At 41.4% G+C, this 21,824-nt stretch overlaps 1 protein-coding gene across 1 annotated transcript in view; it reads right to left on the bottom strand.

The window, feature by feature from the left end:
- Positions 1-21,824, bottom strand: part of adamts6 (ADAM metallopeptidase with thrombospondin type 1 motif, 6) — a 66,240-nt gene that overhangs the window by 31,348 nt on the left and 13,068 nt on the right. Inside the window, 5 exon segments of the mRNA XM_029280186.2 lie at positions 628-773; positions 4,717-4,824; positions 9,094-9,235; positions 16,430-16,576; positions 19,713-19,818. Of these exon segments, the coding sequence (XP_029136019.1) occupies positions 628-773; positions 4,717-4,824; positions 9,094-9,235; positions 16,430-16,576; positions 19,713-19,818 (649 nt within the window).

Genomic DNA, 21,824 nt, shown 5'->3' with positions numbered 1-21,824 from the left:
TGGCTTCATGTCTGTATTTTTTTTTTTTTTTTTTAGCAATATTCAGTTATCATTCCATGTGCCACCCAAAGTTACCGGTCCCACCAGAGCAGGTCAGACTGTAGCTAGGCTGCCTTGAGAGTTGAATCAAATGAGTGTTTTCTTTCATTTTCGTTGTTTAGAGTGTAAGCTTGTGAGAGGAAGAGTTTGACTTACTTATCTAAGACATAATCTCACTTCAAAGGCCTCGTGAAATGGGTACAACTTCCCTTGAAAAACTGTATATTGTTGGTGTTGAACTCATGCAGCACGGACCAGTTCAAATGTTGTCATCTGTTTTTCCGTTTACGATTGACCACTTAGTCAGTGGTGTAGTGCTGCCTAAAGAAGTGGGTATACTCTTCAATTTTCCACAAGAAAAGTGTTCAAAAGACCTTCAAAATAAAGTGTTTTTTTTTCCCAAAGAAGGAGGCATTTACTCTGGAAATATTTAACAACTGATTTACTTCAGAGAAAATCTAGTTATCTCTACTCCCCACTCAGACACAACAATCATCCACACAGCACCCACATGCACACAAACACACACCTGTAGGCACGACCTGGATGTGTGTGTTCAGCTTGCTGTGGCTTACTTTGCCTACTTACGCTGGGCTGTCACAGTGCCTCATGGAGGAGGAAACACCGCCCCCACAGGTCCTGCTGCACTCCCCCCACATGGACCAGGGCCCCCAACCTCCGTCCACACTCTGAGGCCAGGTACCGAACGCCACACACTCCCCCTGGTAGCACCACTGAGCGGGGAGGAGCGATACCACAGGCAACAGAGAGAGAGAGAGAGAGAGAGAGAGAGAGAGAGAGAGAGACAGAGGGTTTTTATTATGCAGCATTTCTTTACAACACAAACACTGAGACACATTAACGATTGTTTTATACTCTGAAGTTTAGGCGAGATTCACAATAACATGCAACTTATAACGACTCAGAATGCTTAAGTGTCAGCTTTACATCTCAAACCGTTATTAGCTCCCAATAAATTTATAAGCATCTGTTTATAGTGAAGAGTAGACTATACAGAACCTGACTGATGAAGTTTTCCTTCAATAACACATTCTCCTTGCTTTATAAAGACACTCAAAAGACAGACACACACTTTACTTAACTTGTGATTACACTATTACTCAGCCTATAATTTCATTTCTGCATTAGTCCTGTTATTTCGCCTTTCTCACCTGCCATTTTGCTGCTTTAGCTGTCTAGGTTTCCCTCCTCACAGAAGTCTATTGTTATATTGTTCTTGGGGTTTTTTTGTTTTTTTGTTTGTTTTTTTTACCATTAAAGGAATAGTTCAACATTTCAGAAAATTGTGCAGCTTTAGATTTTTCTCGACAAGGTTTTTCTTGCTACAGCCGAACTAAGTCTGGTGTTACCTCTTAATTATGGTGGCTAATGTTAGCTTGCTGCGGTATCTTATGGTAAAAATTGAAGTCAAACAGACATGACTTGGTCACTTCACTGACTGTAGGATTTCTCCATTTGACTTGTTTTGACAGTGAGTTTTTACATTGAACATTATTCTTTAATGTGCCTGTTTTTTAAGCGTGCCTAGTTTTTAAGTTGCAGGATTTGATTAGCCTAGCTTAGCTTTAATACTGTAGGCAAGGGATATATGCAAATCTGACAGTTGTCCGCTTGCAAATAAAATATATTGAAATTATAAAATATTATTCAAGAAATTCATTGTACACCTGCTCATTTCAAATCCTCCAGGTATTTTCTTTCAACATCATAACATTGGTGTGAATACCGGTAGCTAATGTTAGCTTATTTGAGTAAACTTAAGGTACATTTTAAGGCATTGCTAAGTCAGATCTCAGAATCATGCATCCTCTTTGACAGTTTTTTAATTTAGTGCTGTTTCTTTTTGTACTTGGCTGACTTTAGCCTAGCTTAGCTTAACTCAACGTATAGAACTAAAAGGTGGATCCTAAATAAGCATCTTTCAAAGGTTAAGAAACACACAAAACTCTTACATTGACTTATCATACATCCCACATCTGATCTTCAATTTTTAATTCAAAAACAGTGATTCTGTGTTTTAGGCGGGAGAATACGCGTTGGGTATTGTGGGAAAAAGCTTCCAAAAGTTTTGTCAACTTAGAATAGTTTTTGTTTTTACATTGCTGTGTCTGTTGGAGCTAAACATAGAAGATACACAACATGAAGATAATAGTTTAAGAACTGGTAGGAATACTTTTGTTTTTTTGGGCAAATCTAGCCAGCTAGCAAGCTATTTCTGCTATTTCTGCTTTCAGTATTAATCTAAGCTAGGCTAACTATTTCCTTAACCCCCCTTCTATAATAGGAACAGGATCGGTTTTATTTCTATTTTATCTATCTTTGATATGCTTGGAAGTATTACAAGGAGGTAAATAAAATGATCTATACCTTTAATTTGACCATTTCCCAACACTATTTAATCAACAGAATAACTTCTGAAACTGATTCAGTATGTTCTTGTATTTTAGTTTAACATTGCCATGGTGTTGTGAGGGTCTTTCAGGTGAGGGATAGAAAGCACTGTGTGGCTTTTCAGGAGTGTTTTAATCCTGTTGCTAAGCTGTTCAGAGCCACAGAGTGAAGAGGGGATCAGAGACAGCTCTTTGTCTCTCCAACTGTGTCAGTAGGCTAAGAACCGAGTGATACCAGGACAGTCAAGGTGAGGTTAGGCCGCCGTCCTCTTTCCCTGGCTTACTCATTCTTGACCTGAGAAGCTGTCTAAACAAGATTAGCGGGAGAGAGGTGACGAGGGGTTTGAGAGATGAGGAGGACACAGAAAGAAAACCCAACACAGAGGGGAGGTGAAGTCGGCTTTCAAATACAATCTTGAGTATTTTTCTCCAAGTCCATTCCCACAATAATCTCTTCTGCGTTGGTCAGTTTCGGTTTCTCTCCCACCTCCCTCTGTCTCTTCCCCCTCTCTCTCTCTCTCCCCCTCTCTCCCTTCTCCTGTTGGAAGGGCCTCTCTCCATTACACGCTGGGTGAGAAATGGCTGACATTCATATTCCTTTGAAGCTGTCCCCGGCAGGGGCAGACAGGGTATGCCAGTGGCTCTCCTAAAGCTGTTCCAAAGCTGTTCCAAAACCCCCCTGGCTCAACCTGGGGCCCCCTGTGTTGTCCAGGACCCTGTCCGTGGGCCCCGGACCTCAAAGGCTCCACTCAGCTAATGGTAATCACGGGTGACAGCTCGTGACACTCTCCTATTCTTCCCTTTTAGACCTCGGTCCATCCAGCGACAATGGCTGCCGTAATCCGTGTTAAAACTGTCTCCACTAACCTGGCTGGCATCAACAGCGGGCCGATGACCTCAAGCCTGGCCTGGTTACATGTGTGTGAGAATGTGTGTATGTGTGAGTGAGTAGCATCACCCATTGGACGAGTTCAAATGGAGGGAATGGTACCCGTAACCAGAGTGGGATAGTTGCAAGTCCAAGTAATGGGGTAGCTTTAGCTTCAACTAATTTTTCAGCACACATAGAACCAGGTACAGCACTTTCTAAGTGTTCAATAGTTAAAGGGTACATTGCCCCAAGTTGCAAATAAATGACCTTTGTCTGGTAGATGTAGTTGAGTGGCTTTGTTTAAAATTAGTTTTGATCATTTCTCTTTGAGATTTCGGCCTCAACGTCAAAAAATGGATGTGAATGGATATGGACATATTTTGGTATAGGAAGTGTTCTGGTTTTCAGTTTTTGTAGGCTACCAGTAGCATCGTCCCCTTGCATTTAAACAGGCTTCAGCTGTGCAACGGTGCAAGGGGACAGATAAAGAGGCAGAACATAAACAACCATAAAGCAATCCCTGAACCCTCTGCAGACATCTGATGACAATTTGGTCTCCAACTCCACTTCTCAAGTTGCTAATTGCACTGTAAACAATGGCAACACATAGAAAAGGAAGTCTAACACAACTACTGGCTTTACCAGAAGACTGGAAAGATGTACGCCGTCACTCCCTGAGGCTACAGCTTCATTAGCCAATTGCCAATGGGTTCAGACAGAGATCACCAATGGACACGCTGCACATACATTGCCAAGTTAAACAAGCCAGATGATGATTTGGGAAAGGAGCCACAGGTCGGACTCGTACCCGGGTCGTCCGCTTGGTGGAAAAGCCTCCGTACAAAAGGTGCGCGCACTAACCACTCTGCCACCGGCACCCCAATACAGTTCATCTTTGACTCAATAATTCATGTCATGTACAATTGCAACCACCTTGACATGCTGTCCTTTAAGAGAAAACAAGTAACCAAAGTATTAAATAGAGCTACGCTTAGTCCTGTCCTTGTGTGGTGTGATTTGCTGTGTGATTGAAATATGAAAAAGGGGGCTGTTTGACCCTGTGCATCATATTAAAGTGTTCTTCACTGTCTTGAGCGGTAACTTTTGAGTTGTAAAAGCTAGCAAGGACATCTTGCTTCAGAGTTGTGTTCTGGGATGTGATTTGGCAAAAAACTTTGTTAAAATTTCCGAAGGAATATGGTTATGGTCTTTCATCATTCTCCTCCCCATCTTTCATCACGGTTGAGGGAGTTGTGGGTAGAGTGAAATAAAAACTTTGAAGATATCTTAAAACCACAGTTATCCCTAGATACCACTTTGAGTAAGTGAGAAAATGTGGTGTTTCTTGGGGGGTTGATATTTGCAAAATGTACGAGAAAACATTTGATGACTTACCCCTTTCTCAATGCTCCCAGTCTGGCATAGAGTCCCCTCTGCAGCAGGGATACTGTTTGTTACACAGCGGTTGCTTTTGCTAAGGCACCAGAGCTCTCTACACACTTCCTAGGAAAGAAGGCAAAAGCAAGTTGGTCAGAATAAATCATTTTAGCAGCAAATCATTTCATGTTTGCTGGTGAATAAGAGTGAGGATGATTTATCAGAAGCTTTTGTGGTTTTCCTATTTTTTCCTTTGTAGTCGGCGAGAGAGGAACATGAACACAAACTGCATGAAAGTTCCTCTATAAATCTGCATAATTCCAGATCAGATCAGAGGATGAGAAGAGATAAAAAGGGACCACATCGAGACTGCTAACTTCAAGAGCCCATATGCTTTGGATCACGGCGCATCTTGAGCAATACGCCAAGGGTCACTGGTTGCTGTTAATGTTCTCTTATGAGAAATGAAGAGTCAGCTGGATCAACACCACCATGACTAACCTTTGCTCACGTTCGCCCCGGGACCACACGGGACCGTGACATCAGTTCAAGAAATCCAATTTCTTCTTCTTAGGGGAAATCAAGAGTGAGCAACAGGCCTCCCAAGTCTTAGATAAAGACGACTTGTGGCCGGACAAATATCTTTAGTATTACTGAGTGGTCTGTATAAACACCACTCACTCCTCAGTCTGGAGCATAAGGAGAATCCATTTAGATTACCAAAGGAAGGGAGTGTGTGTGAGAGAGAGATAGAGAGCAGACAGCTCCAAGTTGCCCCCAAATAAATAAAACCATAAAGTGAACACATGTTACAAGGACAGCTCTGCACAACCTTGCATTAGATTTCCCATTAAAGCAAACTGGGTCGACTTGCCTCTCAACTTCAAAGGCTTTTACAGGACAATTGTGTACGGCAGAAGAGCAGGCCCATGAAAAAGAGTTATGATCCTGCGCATTGATTCTGACCCCGGGGGTCAGTAAATATGCCACGGCCCCTCAGCTCCCTGAGCCTATCCAGATTAAATAAAGCAGCAAACTGCCACTCTCTAGTTGCAGCAGCTCCCCGAGGCCAGCTGGTTTCAATAAGCCACCCCGCTGCTCCATTCACTATCTGGGCCCTGCTAAAAGGTCAGCGGCCGGGGCCTTAACGAACTTGGATGTGAGCCTGATTGATTTACGCTAAAGAGAGAACAAGCGGGTAATAAAAAAAAGGGCAGGGGTACTCAGTAAGGGTCTCGTTAATATAGCCATCAAAGGTTGTTTGTTTTTCATACCTCCAGCTTCCTGTGTCGGAAGCTTTGAGCATGACCAAAGCAGTCACTGAAACTAAATTATTGCTATAAATTACCCAAACTTCCTTTCTTCACATCCAAGTTACTTTTCCCACCTCTGACACGGTCTCACGCTGTGATTTAACGGCTGTGATATCCCCTCCTGCTAAAGGTGTCGTCGGCCAAATCCAGTGAAATATTGCATCAGTGGTTCTCAGGCTCTTTTGGTAACGATCCACGAGTATAAAAGAAAATCATGATTTGGTTTGGTTTGTTTAAGGAATGACAGATTGTTTCGATTTATCCCAAAATAGCCCAATTAGAGTCCCAAACCCACCTCAAAGTCACCAAGTGTTTTGGACGTTGACGTCTTCTCTTAAATGAACAGATGTAATTGTTTTCAAAAGGCTTCACAGAAGAGCTAAGACAGAACAATAAGTTGACTCGGAAAATGGTAAAAACCAAATTCTACAGAGTCTACAGCCATGATAACACCTTTTTTGAGACTGTCCTTGGCGTAATGCTAAAGTCAACATCAATACAATCAATACAACACTCGACTGTCTCCCCAGGGGGAAATTTGTAGTCACAGCTTACACAGTTGGCTCCATGGATACATAGATCATTGATAGATTCACACACACACACACATACATACCTATACAACATGCTAACATGGTCATCATTTTAAAAGAAGATATCAGGTTATGTTTACCATGTTGACATGCTAATTAGGACCAAACACAAAGTACATCTTAGGCTGAGGCTAATGTATTTAAAGTGGTTGACAAATTATCTAACAAACAGGTTTTAACATCCCTAGAACTATTACCAAAGCTGAAAAAAATTTTAGGCTAGCTACATTTTTTTTTTCATTTCTTTAGGTTTTGTTTATAATTTTGTGTGTTAAGCGTAGAAGCAACTCATTAAAGTAAAGCAGGCAAAAACAATGTATCCTAACTCATTATCGTATTGTTTAGTCTTTTATCGTATTCAATAGCAAACCCATTTTTCTACAATGAGGCAGAATTGAGCATTAAGGCATTTGGTAAAAACCCAAAACTGATGGGGAATGTTCTGAAAATGCTTTTAATTAAGTATCAAACAAACCGTAATTCATGTTCATAGTAAGTGTAGGCTACCAAATATGTCTGGGTACCAATATATATTGGAAGATATATTGGATTGGTTGCAGCATGCAGAGTGCCTCTCAGAATTAAAATGTAAATCAAGTGATTCCAGACTAATTGGTATTTACGTCAACATTTTTCGGTGTGGACATCCTGGTGGCCCTTTGTGGGGTTGGAACCAGGGCTTTACAACACAGTTAAACAGGACACTCCAGGTCATGTGTGGAGATAGGATGTGTGGTCCCAAAGATGACCCAATATGGTGAAGAGTTGTCGCCAGAAATGTTGTATCTTGTGGTTGAATACATAATAAATCATTTTGTCATGTCACAGTCCAAGCCAACATGTTTAACGAGTGCAATATTAAAAACCACATTATGACCGTGCAAGATTATTTATTGTTATGTTAGAGATAAACTTTAATAAGCTCGGCTAGACTTCCTCAGGTTTCCCATCGCTGTTCATCTATAAGTCATGGCTTTAGAAACCAGACTCTTCTGTTCATTAGACCTTTTATCCATTCCTGTGGTCAAGACTGTCCTGTAAAGAGTCACGAAGGGCATCTCTTTCACAAATTGGCTTCATGAAATAGATCAGACGCAAGAAATCTAATAAAGCTTCGTTGGAACCGAGTCCACTCATAAATGTTCTGCTTTCATGCTGATCTGAAACCACAATTATGAGCTTAGGAGCCAAAATAACAGGGCTTGACTTTGGGCCTGTTATAATCTGCTGTCAGATATTTCTTTCAGTGACATGAAATTACTCTATGATCTCAGCTAATCTCTGTCCCCTATTTTTTTTTTCCCCAACGTTTGATCAAATATTTATGAAACGCAAAACAATATCACATTCATTTCCATGAGATCTTGTTGGATCTGTTTTTGCTGCTCGTCTTTTCACGGCCTGAGTCACTTTACTGTATGTACTGAGGTTTTCTTATCACTCAGTCAGGGAGGATTGAATCATAATCTTTACAGATGTGGGGAGTATTGATGCCGATCCTTCGTCTCTTTGTCTGCTGAGTAAATAGATTCAAAAGATAATTAAGGCGTCGTGTGAAAAGACACCTAAGAGCCTGTTGTAGTTGTCTTTCAATGTTTTCCCACCTTTAATCTCAACAAGGAAGTATAAACTGTTATTATCCAAGTGAGGACAGAACATGTTGTGACTGTCCATCAACGAGTAAAATAAGAATAAAATACCTGTGAACTGTAAAGTTTAAAGCCCTTTGACACTTAAATGTACTGTACATCCAATGAAGTGTGTGAAAAGAAGAATGTGGGAAGATTTTCCATTTTTGGTCCAATCAGCGTCATTCTCTCAGACAAAAGAAATAAATCAGATAGGCTTAAAGGGGGCCAGAAGCAAGACCTCTTTAACCTGGATTCTTTGACCCCTGATAACCGACAGCCATCATGCACACACTGCTTCAGTCCACCTCTTTGCAATTGTCTTAGGATCTGGAATTCGAGATGGTCATCAAGAATAAGCTTCCATAAATCCGTTCAGAAACCAATGGAGGTTTGGGAACTGGTTTCATGACAGAATATTCATTTGCTACCATATTTATCCTTCTGCTCTGGCTAAGGATTTTAGGTCCACCCTCCCCTTCTTCTTCTGTATCTTAGAAACACCTGTTGTGAATGTCGTCCAATTTGGAACAAAAATTCCTTTCGAATTTGAGGAACTCGGTAGAATTTCAGAAAATTGTGTGGAGCAATGGAGCCCAAGAACCACTTTCCCTGATGGGAAAATAAAGTAGGTCCAATCATGTCTTATCGTATCGTATCATATTGCATCTAATGGTGTCTTGTCTTGTCTTTGCCAAATTGCGTCGTATTGTATCTTTTTGTGCATATGTTGGTGTTTTAGCGATGCAATTTTCTGACTCTATAACTTGGCTTGAAAACAGAAGATGTAAACTCAATTAATCAGATTTCCCTTGGGTCAGTGAGAAGAGAACAGGTGAGCAGGAGATGCTGGTTTCTTACCCCATACTTGCACTGGCGTGAGGAGGCTCCGTACTGGAAACGACACTGCTCGTCTGCGTCGTACACCTGCCCCGGGGCCACTGTTGGGTACAGGAAGTCTCGTTTCAGAGGTTCATTGTCCAGACACGTCCCCCGACCTGAGCTGTCAAAAAGACAAACCTACAATAGGATTGTTTCTTACACAAAGAAACCTTTCTTCACTTGGGTAATGGCAGAGATCGGCAGAAATGGAAAAGCCAAAGATCTTGAGAGTAAAGCCCAATCCTCCTTTCAAGGAACAGTGTTTTTAAACTTATTTGATCATTTCTTGGTATCTTAATGCATCATATGTAGAAAAAGTTAAAAGTAATACCAAAGATTGCTTCAGTCAGCTGCCATAAAACAGGCTGTAATGGCTGCAATGTAACCTGAGCGAAGAATGCCCTCTACAGGTTCATATTTATGCAAATCAAGTTTTATTGTTTGACAGAAAAAAAGAAGAAGACATATTTTCTACTGCTTTCTTCAACATCACCAGATTCCATTTGACCTCAGAGGAATAAGGACTTCCTGGTTCCTTGATTGATGGCAAAATGCCTCGATTTCTGGGATTGGTAAAATTGTTTTTTTAAAGGCTATACTTGATCCAATACAAGTTAAATGCACATATGAAACTAACTGGTTTGAAGCAGCGATTAATCTGCGACTCCAGCGTTAAGTGCAAGGTGAAAATCCTCTTTTTGTCAACGGAGTCTGGTGGCTTTGAAGAGAGCGAAATAACTGCTGTTTCTAGATTTTCTTTAAAAAAGGGGTCTTCCTGCTTTAGGTTCAGATTCAGGTTACTTTATTTGTACCTGTAGATAAACGTGGTTGCAGGGAGAGTCACTTAATACGACACAGACAATACATAAAACATACAAAGTACAAATGCATGGCACATTGGTAAAAGTGCTGAGGTGCATAAAAAGTTATTTTTTCGGTAGGGATGCTTTCTGTAATACCCTCAGACATTCAACAATCTGCGAAAACCCCAGAAAAACAAACACTGATCATTAACACATCCTTAAATTGATGAAGTTGCCACCGTAACAGCCTGATTTACTGCTTTACGCTGAAGCAATCCTCTGCCGGCAATTCCAAAATAATCTGCACATGGAATTAACTTGGACCCCAAATTTTATCAAATAAAGCCAAGGTTTAGAGATACTGGCATTCCCCTTTCTAAAACCTTGGCTTGGTGCTGCTTGATTTATTTTTAGCACCAAACTACCACTGTAGGAAGCATGTCGAGGGTCTCAAATGACATGTAGTTAATGCTGATAGCACACATCAACACCTCCTCATCAAAGGGAGCGAGCACAAGCAAAGACATTTCACCAGCCTGTCTTAAAAGACCAGCCCTCTGTGATTATATGTCTCATGTGCTCCGCTATCCTGTACGTCACTTCTTATAGAGAATACAGAGAAGAGACGACGAGGTAATAGAGCTAGAGAGGGAAGAGGAAAATCTGGAGCGAGCTATGGGTCATATATTCAGGCCTCAGATTATGTTTAGTCTTTTTTGTCAGATAGAAATAATTGTGTTTGCAAAGACTTCATACACACTAGAGTTTGGTCTCATTATCTTAAAAATGTCTTTTGTTGGTGTCTCTGTTTATTCTTGACTGAGAGCAGACAACTCACAGGATACAATTTATGTTTATTCTTTCTGACCTTTTGCAAACTTGTAAGACACTAAAAATCATCCCCAAAAATGGCCAATAAACAATCACAGATGTGTTTCATTTTGATCTGGACCTCCCCTGCTCGTCCCTGAGTCAGAAGTTCCTCTCAAGGCGAAATATCCCTACGACTATTTACTATAACACTGTGTTCTTTCCAGCTGTGGCAGCTGCAGCATGCAGGGGAACGCTTCCAGTCCCTCGAAAGGAGAAGTTGGCCTGTTGACAACAATAATGCAGACTGCAGCACGGGGCCCAGAACGCACTGGAAGCTGAATAGTTTTGACACATTTGTCTCAATACGCTGAAGATGAATGGAAGTTGTTTCCTATTATTTGTACTCGGGGGGGGGGGGGGGGGGGTTACTTGTGCAGTTCCCCGGCGGGTACACTGACAGATTGTGAAGTAGCACAACTGATTTGATATTATCATAAATTGTTGTTTTTCATGTAAACAATAATCTGGAGAAATGGTAATGCGTTCTGTGGAAAGGAAGTGGGGCATTGTTTCTCATTTTTTTAACACATTTTTATCATTCTTGTGAGGCACCACAGACTAACACCCCCCCGCCCCCCTTTTGGGCCTGGGAAGCATACAGATGTTCAAGAATTTAAATTAAACCAATCAAGACATAACACTAAAGCTATTTTAATTTCAAGTTCCTACCTTGGTTACTCTTTGATTCCACCATCTATTCTTGTATTCAAATTCCTCCCTGTCACTACAGCAGCACTATAGTTGCAATTTTGGTTATATCAAATAAGATCGCACAATTAAGGGATTGGTTTTAAAGTTTGGGAAATGTTGATTCATTCCCTTCCCTGAACGTTAGATTACAAGATGAATGTCTATCTCACACTTTCATGTTGAATATAAAGCTTCGGCCAACAGCCAGTAAGCTTATTTTAGCTTAGCATGACGTTAACGCCAGAAACAGAGAGAAGCAATTGGACTTCCCAAACCAGCATGTTTTTGAAATCTGAGTTCTAACGTACTCAAGATTGTGTGGCTTCTCTTAAAACACATTAAAAACAGACATCTAACGTTTCTTTCCATTCCAGAGAAACAAATGTGCGTTAAATTAAACTTAAATATTCCAAATCAAAGAGAGTTAAAGTTTATTTCTTCCCCGTTTTGCCCCCTTTTTTCCCTCTTTCTGCTGTCATTCGTTTTCTCTCCATCCCTCGTTTTCACAAACCGAATGAAATTATTCAATTTCTTCCTCGTCTTAGGATCCTCATCATCAAGAAGATGGAGAGAGAGAGAGAGAGAGAGGGAGAGAGAGAGAGAGAGAGAGAGAGAGAGAGAGAGAGAGAGAGAGAGAGGGAGAGAGAGAGAGAGAGAGAGAGAGAGAGAGAGAGGGAGAGAGAGAGAGAGAGAGAGAGAGGGAGAGAGAGAGAGAGAGAGCTGGTCTCAGAGGCACTCAGACTCCCTGTGCAGTGAGGGCAAGCCTCACTATTTATTGGTTTGGAGGGAGACAAAATAGTCAAAGTTTAAACATAGAGGCTATTATTTGACTTGTCGCAAAGGCTTCCTGTCCAGAGGAGTCAGCCAAATTCATAATGCTGAGCGGAAATATCCTCCTAATAAGCAAGAGCATCAGCGATCCGTGAACTCTGACACTCAGCCCGCTCGTGTAGATATTACCCAAACTGACTGGAGCGAATCAGCGCAGGGACGGCCGCATGATTATATCAAACTAACTGACAATTAACTTCAGCAAACACACGTCGAATATTCAAAATGTGGTCTGTGGCAGCTTAATAAACCCGAACAACCCCGCCTGTTAAACATTTTTAACAGGATAAACTGTGCTTGAACTGTGAGCGCATTCATAAACCATGCCTTTAAAAAACCCAAACAAAGCGCCACATATTGCTTTAGCAAGACGGTGAATCTAGGCCAACACCGCAGCCAAAGTTGTTTACTTGGCGAGGGGATGCATGAGCGATATCCAAAACTCTGATTCAGGGGAGAGAATGGGAGGATAATTGGAGTTTACAGAACAGACAGAACTCTTTTGTGACAAAAATAAAAGCTAAAGGCGATAAAATAAAAAAGGAGAAAAACCCTAACAGATGGATGCCGGTGGAGCTACATCAAAGGTCAAGTAATACTTGATTCCACTGAGAGATTAAGTATAACAACTTTGTCTCTTTCTTTAGCTCCGATCGTTCTCAGACACTCGAGCCAGAAAGAGGACAGGAACCCGGCGGCGCGGCAGAGAAGCGGCTCTTTGTGCCCCCGCTGGGAGCTGGCATATAATACTGTCGTCTCTGTCACAAGTGCTGTTCAGCGACCCCTCCTCTAACAGCTTTCAGCCGGAAACATCATCTGACAACCACAGGCAGCTATTATCGGCTTTCTTGGAGGACCTCGCTAAAACCAAACATGAATACACAAACAGACACACACACACATAGAAGACACACTGCGGGCTTGCAACTCGTCCAGCAAGAAGCTTCACCGGAAAAGGTCACGTATCAGGATTTGAACTCCGGTCTTACAGTGATGAGACAACAAGCTGAGCTGCAGAGAGAGAGAAAGACTCTACAGGAAGGATGGGAAATGAAGGGGTTTTTGTTTGCAGTTTCGTTACTGTAAAAAAAAAGTTTGTGTTTGCAATCCTCTTTGCTGTTTTGCAGGGGAAAGTTTACATTTTTAGCCATCTATAATAGGCCCAGAGTATGGAAGCCTAAACGGACATGTATCCATATATTTTGTTAAATTTTCCTGTAATAACGAGTTAATTTCAGTCGTTTCCTTGAGACTAAGTCTTCTGCTGGTTTTCCATTTTCATCACATCGATATGTCTCATTAATTCAAGACCGTAAAGCCTGTTTATTTTTTTTACAACAGGTTAATTTTCTGGTGATCTACAAAACAAAACAACAGGCCGGATAACCAGTGGTGTAGTGCAGGGATATTCACAGGTATAAGGAGCATACCCACTTTTTTTTCAGTCTCACACTTCTAAATCTCCTCTCATTCACACCTTTGATTGATTGACATTATTCAGTAGGACGCTGCAAATTTTCCTAGGATGGTGAAGGGATGACCCTCCATACTCTGTCTCTAATCGGCTAGTATGCACTGACTAAAAATGCAAGAGTAGTCCAATGTCCCTGTTAATAACGGAGGCCGTTTATCCTCTGCTGGACGGGACACTTACAGAGTACGCCCTCTTCTTCAGACACCACTACACCTCTGCAGAGAACCACATGCCATAGTCACCACACTAGGCGAGGTGAGGTAAACCTTATATATTTCCAGGTTTGCTTTGTGCTTTTGCAACTCTGAGGATACGAGATAAATGAGTCGAGATCTCGAGTAAACAATGGGGAATTACTCGTTATCACAGGAAAGCAGGAGGTAAATCAAATGTATGGAAACATGTCTGCTTAGGGCTTCCGTACCAGAGTGAGGCGAATAAAGTGAAAGTACTAATATTATAAGTTATATTATAATTATAAGGAGTAATATTATTTTGGACTTCTATACAAATTTGATTAACAAAACGAATGGATCCATGAAGCGTCTGGAGATGAAGCTTTCGTATTCTATGAAATCTTCTTGTTGAAATCCCCTACATTGACCACAGTGCACACCAACTGTTTTAAGTTTGGTCAGGGATTCTGGTGTTTTTCTTGCAGTGGCTAACATGTCCTGGGGGTGTTAGCCTCATGGCATGGCTACAGAGGTCTGGTCTTCCCCTGACCTGTAAACACACTTTGAAGTGCAAAATTGGTGGAATTCCCCCCTTTTTTTTTTTAAACAATAAAGTTAACAGTCCCAGTGGTCTGAATCAAAAAAGAAAATATCAGACTGAGACCCTGGGTGGGCTGTGCCACTGTTGGGAAACGGTTTCATTGTGTAGAAAATAACAATCATAAAGGGGTCTGGGATTGTTCCAGCAGAAGGGGAAACATGCTGCCAGTTGTCTTTGGACTTCTTAAACTATTACGGACTGACGTCAAGGATTCTTGCTCTTGATGGAATAAAAATGGAAAGGAACAATTGGTATAAAAAGCTTCTTTGACTCAGTAGATCACGAGGACAAACGTGGCACGAGAACCACCAGAAAGAGAAATAACATGCCCGATGCCGCTCTGAGTGAGTCATGGTGCTTTTAAATCTGCTTAAATCAATATCTTCATTATAACAATGGATGACGTTACTATGTTTAATGTGAATGAGTCAAAACCACAACCAGCACTGCCTTCCTAACTGGATCTTAAAATGTTATTTTTAGCATAAATTGTTTCATGTTTTGCAGCGTTTCTGTTTTTGTTGACTCTCAAAGCTCTTATTAACCTGATTTACAGCGGTGACAGGCAGCTTTCTTTTAAACAAAAGTCAAGAGGAAAAACCTCGTCTTGTTGAGAAACAAAAAAAGGGGATACAGTTTATGACTGGATGGTGAGCTAAGGAGAAGATTGAAGCCTGTTTCACTGCTGCAGGTCGAAGTCTACTGGAGCAGTTTTAGGACCTACAGAATGAACATAGGCACCATGTCGACGTTTTTTCCTGGCAGAAAAGCGCTGGCCGTGTTTGCATGAAGCGTTTGTGCGCTGAGAAGAAAAGCACTGCACGTCCATCCTGTCTCTGCTGTATGACCGAAACTGCTCCGTTACTTTTTACTGCATGTTTTCTATTTGAGATCGTTTATTTCCCGATCAAACACGGAGCGAGGAGCATGTGGGTACAAGAAACGAATTGTAGGCGGCAAAAGTAAGGGAAATATCATACATTTGAAAAGAGCGCCGGTGACGTCCAAAGGCACCTTTCTGAAGGTTTTGAACTTTGGGGACACTCGGAGTAACCGCTCAAAAAAGGGCAGAAAAGACGCTGGGCGTTGCGCTTTTTCTCCACTTTCTGCTTTCAAACGCTCTGTACTCATTGAAAACCATTGAAAAAAGATGCTTGGTGGACACGGGGCCTTAGTCATTCAGGTCCCAGAAATAAGTAAAGGTGCAGGTTTAAAATTCTCAAAAATAACCCTTCAGAGGTTATCCTGTCATTGTCAATGATCCCACAGCAGCTCAGACAAATTAGAGTTCGTGTCTGGCACATTCTGGAGAGCAGCAGCTCCAGATGTTCTTTTGGCCTTCTCTACATTTTTTTTTTTTTTTTAAACCATGCCAGGCTGGCAAGTTTCAGCTAGCAATCCCTCATTCTGCCACATCTCACCCCCCCCCCCCCCCCCCCCCCCCCCCTCCCCCAGTTTATTTGTGCTCTCCAGGTTTTTGTCTTCTAGGACCTTTCCACAGAGCAGCGGTTGAAGGCAGCTGGCCGACACATCACCACGGAGCACCACAGGAGCTCTAACATCACCCGCCTTGTGGTGTGAGGATGCAAGGGTGGAAGGCACCCAGCTATCAAACACAGCCACAAGGAGGTCTGGCAGGAGCCTCAGTGATGAAATGGATGTGAATAAAAAATGAGGAAGGACTACCATACGAGTCAGCCACAAGGGCCAGACAGAAGCTGTAAGGAGGCTGCAAGTGAGCTGGAAAAAAGGCATAAACCTTTTCTCTCCTGCACACACACACACACACACACACACACACACACACACACACACAAATCCAAACACACTCAGACAGCCCCACAGGGAACAACCATCATCCACTTACTCGAGGAAGCTGGTGATGTAGTCTTTACTGCAGGCGGACCAGGAGAAAGGATTGGTGTTGGCTGTAATGTGAGCAGCCATCAGTTTGGCCGTCTCGTGGCCTTTGGTACCGCAGGAATTCCCGATCCCATCATGGTTCATCCCAAAACTGAAAGACACAGTATTAAAAAATGGGTTAGGGTTAGTCCCAATGCAACTGTTTATTGGCTTTTTTTTTTTATTATACATCATATATTTCTAAGTTATTGTCTGACAATAATTATAATAATATGAAATAAAGTTTATCTTTTCAGCCCCTTTCTTTTTACGGGGTGGAATTTTGCTAAAAAATAAAAGTGTAGAATAAATCAAATTCGAAGAAGTGCAAAAACTGAGTGAGCTATTTCCTCTTCAAACCCTTATTCACACATCCACTAAACTCAGGGTGGGTTGCATCTGAGAACGCACACATTATCCTCCTGCCAGCATGAAAATAGAATTTCCTCTGAGTTAGCTTAAGATAATAATATTCTAGAAAAGTCACTGCAAGTGGATGAAAACAGCTTACTGTATTTGTTCACACATAAGGTGTATCAGCTCGCTCAACTTGGAGGTAAGACATGCCAAAAAAGGAAGCTCTGGTAGTCAACATGTAATGTTTCCAACATAGCGGATACAATTTCGGCCTGTGTGAATATTACTTTGCTAAGTTCACACATCTGCTCTTTCCGACTTTTTGCAGAAATTTTACTAGGAGGCTGACAAGGAAGAGTCTCCATAAAGTCCAGGTGAAAAATGTGTCTATTTCATTCACTCGTGCAGCTCACCCTGGAGAAGGAGTTGAGTTGGAGTTTTGTGTTAAAAAGCTGTTAAGAGTCCATCTAATTCATATAACACACACAAAGGGGTGATGTGCTTCTCAAAATGTCCTGCAGCGCACAGAGTGTCTCTGTGCGACGATAATGTTTGCGCATATTGATATGATCTATTGTTCATATATTTGGGGTAAATCTGTTCCCTCTATATGCAAATGAAGTGCTGTCCATGCCAAATGAAGTCTATCTATCTAGCTATTGCAAATAACATCTAGAGCTAACAGCCACGTGCAGTTAAAGATGAAATATTACAGTCTGAAGAGAGTTGGTGGTAACTGCGCCGCAGTATTTATAATAGGAATGTCACGCTCATGACAAAAATTTGACCTCTCTATGAACTTGCAATGAATTTCCTGTAAATAAAGTGTGTAAATATGACTTTTTTGCATTAGTGCAATGGTATGCTAGTTCAGCAATCTAGTTACAGATGTCATGCATCTGTTTGGGAGAGAAAATGAACAGAAAAAAAACTGTTAGAAAAACCCGCTGGAGTGGGACTTAAAGCAAGCTTTGAATTCTGATCCTTAGTAACAAAGGGTCTAAAAGCATCCCACTGTTTGGCGGATTAGCCGGGCTGAGAGTGGACGGTCCTTCAGGTTGCTGGCTGTAAACATGCAGCTCTATGGCTCTGAAACAGCTGTGTTGGGGAGAGCCCGGGGTCAGAAGTCAAACCCTGTCTGGGGCACGGCAGGAACGAAAAAAAGGTTCTAATCACCACTCTGATGCCTGCCTGTCAATCACCGCCTGCAGGTCTGAGCAGGCCGGGAGGGAGAGTCACTGCAGACAGGAGCAAAGATACTTCACATCAAACAGACAAAAAAAAAAGACCCAAAAACCTCGACCTGAGGCTCTGGTCTCTGAAAGAATTTATTTCACACTGAGGGCTGGAAATAAATCTTTTTAACAATTCATTTTTCAAAAAAAAAAAAAAAAAAAAAAGAGCTTATCTGTCTGGATATGATTTGAGGAAAAACTCTCACTTTACAGCAGGATGTCAAAGCTTACTTTTCTTTTCAGTCCAGGAGCACAAATCAGGTCTAATGTATATAACAAACCCGACCACATCGCGCAGCCTCAGCCTGTTTTTCTAAGGCCGGCGTTTATGACATTTTACCCTACTCCTGAAATAAATCAGCCTCGCCGAAACCCCCACTGCAGTGTGTGTTTTTTTTTTTATACGTCCTCTAGAAGCAGGGACTATTTTTACAACTGCCCCACAACAGAAGCAGACACGGAGACATAATAAAGGAAATCGCCAGCTTGCTGAACTCTCCCGAGAATGATACGTAGACTAATGCATCATCATTATTATTTTTTGCTTTAAATTCAGGAAGAAAGAGTCGAGAGAGAATGTGGACGATGACATTTGCGTGAGGGAATATGTGGAGATACAGTTCAAGAGCGTCTGCAGAGGGAGCGAGAGCATGCAAGGAGAAAGAAAAGTCCATTTAGGAGCAATTATCAGAGCACAGAGTAGAGAAAGAGATAGGACATTGACTTTGACACCAGTAGGTTAAGACATGACGTGAACTTTCTCCTTTTGATTTGGAATGACTTGATTTAACCTCCATGCTAAGTTTAATATGTTATAAAGACTGCCTATGAAATCTCATACTGACATGTTATTCAGTTCACTAAAACAGCATGTTGTAACCTCAGAATGAAACCCACTGTGCGCAGAGTGCATACCTATACTCTCTGGGAAATGTAACTGTATGCAAAGCACTAGACACCTGTACAAAAACACTCAATGCAATGCTAAAGGGGCGGCTACATAACAGACAATGGCTGAGACTGAGAGCGATTAAGATACACCCCAAGATACAGAAAAAGCCCAAAAAATAATTCTTTAAGATATAGGTGAATATAAAGAGCAATGTGGAATTGGAGGACGAAGCAATATCGGGATTTTTATCCTTATATCCAGCTACATGTAGTTTTACGTACAGTATGGTACATATTCAAGGTAAAGACAAAAGAGTATGGAAGGACAAAAAGAAAACTTAAGGAAGTAGTTGCATTATGTTCATTGACATCGCACCGGATAAAGTGCAAACATTCTAAGGTTGTGCGCAGGTCACAGGATATAAACGTCTTTGCATCCTCCCACTTCGTCGCTGTGAATTTCCCTGAATATTTCCTGCTGCGTTCTCACATCAGCTCATCCTGACTTCCCGAAAAAGTCAGGATGAAAAATTGCAGCGGCTGAGTGCGTTCACACATGCAGCACATCCCGAAAAAAAAGACTTTTTGTGCAAGTGTGAAAGCACCATCTGGGGTCTTATAAAAGTCTCAAGGGCGATCTTTAAGAATGAGTCCGTGATTCTTCCATGAGGAACTCTGACTTTATCCCACCGCTGCTACTTGCATCAGTGTAAAGTCACATTTTATATATTTTATATTAGGATCCTAAAACGTCTTAAAACTCACTTGTGGCCGATTTCGTGTGCGATGGTGAAAGCAGACCCGAGGCCGATGTCTTCATTGATGCTGCAGCTCCTCTCAGGCTCGCACATTCCAGCTACTGAGGCCAAGCCTGAACACACACACACACACGCACACACACACACGAGACAAACATACAAACACAGGGTCAACACGAGGCATTCTTAGGATTCATGGTCATAAAATTAGGATTCCACACATATGATCTCCTAGTCACCAGGGGGAGTTAAGTTCAGCATCCGCGGCTAGACATCCTTTTTTTAATTTATTCCTCGCACACTACAGAGTCGGCTGGAAAATGTCTAGACATGGTTAGATTTATACATTTCAATTCATGTAACAAGGGATCGCCTACAACGCGAGCCAAGGAGGGGAATATAAGAACCCCCTTCACCAACGCGGTACCCCGGCAGAAACCTGTCAGAGAATATAGATGTTTTCCTCATTTCAGAACTCCAGCCCAGGAGAACGAGTGAAAAGGGAGAGGAGGGAGTTTAAAGTTAAAAAACCTCTCCACAATCCAGGTGTCGCAGGTCCGTTTTTCCTAAAGGCTGACAGGTCAGATAGGGAGACAGGAGGCAATTCTTCACAGATTACATCTACAGGTGACTGCAGAGCGGATCGTATGACAGCACAAAGCAGGTGTGTGTGTGTGTGTGTGTGTGTGTGGGAGAAAGCACGTTAAATGTGTCCCATAAAAATTAGTGAAAGACTTTGAATGTGGTTAGGCTGAGGAAAAGAAGAGGTGCAATAAAGAATCTTTACATTACGTCCCTCCCTCTTTTCTTGTTGAATGCACCCATGCAGTTTTCATTTATGAATCAACATCCTTACCTTCTCCAGTTACATTAAAGTGAATCGGGTTTATTTTGTGTTGCTCATATCACTTAAAACAGCACATACATAATATTTTAACAGTATCCTCTGATATGCTAGTTATTAAAGCCCTAAGGTCCTAATGTCCATACATTTTATTTAATCTGTTTTCACACGATTACACGCACATTTTGGGTTCTTTTTTTCTTCATTTTTGACTTATTCATTTAGTTATCTCAGGATAGCAACACCAGTTTTCCGTCATTTTCTTGAGATCATGAGAAACGTACTTGTAATCTTGGGACAACCGGCATAAGTCGCCATAAATAAGTAGAAATCTGGAGAAAACAATACAATTTGTTGGTAAAAGTATGGATGAATGTCTGCTTAGGGCTTCTGTATTTCAAGTATCAAGTAAATACATTTTAATAAAATTCAGCTGAATACAATTTAAAGAAAAACTAAACTGGCTCATTCATGCACCATTGTTATATTGGTTTTAAAGAGTAAGGCACGTTATGATTCATAGTTTATTTTGCTAATTCTTCAGCTGTATGCCATTGAACTACTGCAGAAGAAAAAAATGCAACATTAATACACGACAACAGATGGCGGTCAAGTTTTAAACAAGCAACGATGTGATAGAAATCGTTTCTTTGACCTAACTGTTGATATACGGTGATTATTTTCTCAATTTTGGGCATCTTCATTAAGGTCTTTTTCATTTTAAATCAATATTTTATGTATTGGATGAAGATGAGGCCATCACAAAATGTAAAAGAAACAGTCTGTATGGCAGAATACAACAAGGTTTAAAGTGACGATTACTTTAATTTAGGAGGACTGACCCTTTACACTGATCACAATTCATTCTCTAATTTTTTAACTTAGGTCAACAGAGTTTTGGGGCTCAGTGAAGAGTTGAACATGCCTTAAGATTTAACAACACCTGCATTTGCACGTGTAGGTAAAGTAACCTGTAGTAATCATTGTCTTTTGGTGGTCAGTGCTGCTTCACATTTTCTTGCAGGAACTACGTGCTAAGTGGCAGCACGGCTTTTGTATCCTCTTCACTAAGAGGCTAAACAAGAATAGACTCGCAAATCAGGAGGCCACCAAAGCCATGACTGCAGGGAAAGAGGGAGCCTGAAGGTGAAGAAAGAAGGAGGAGAGGGAGGGAAAGGAAGGAGGGTGGCTACTCTACGATTAGTTTAAGAATGTGTGTGTGTGTGTGTGTCAGAGAGAGTAAAGTGTGTGTGCAAGATGTTTTCTTAACACCGG

The sequence above is a fragment of the Labrus bergylta genome, chromosome 17, assembly GCF_963930695.1.
Source record: "Labrus bergylta chromosome 17, fLabBer1.1, whole genome shotgun sequence".
Lineage (NCBI taxonomy): Eukaryota > Metazoa > Chordata > Actinopteri > Labriformes > Labridae > Labrus > Labrus bergylta.
This window is presented reverse-complemented; position numbering and strand designations above follow the sequence as displayed.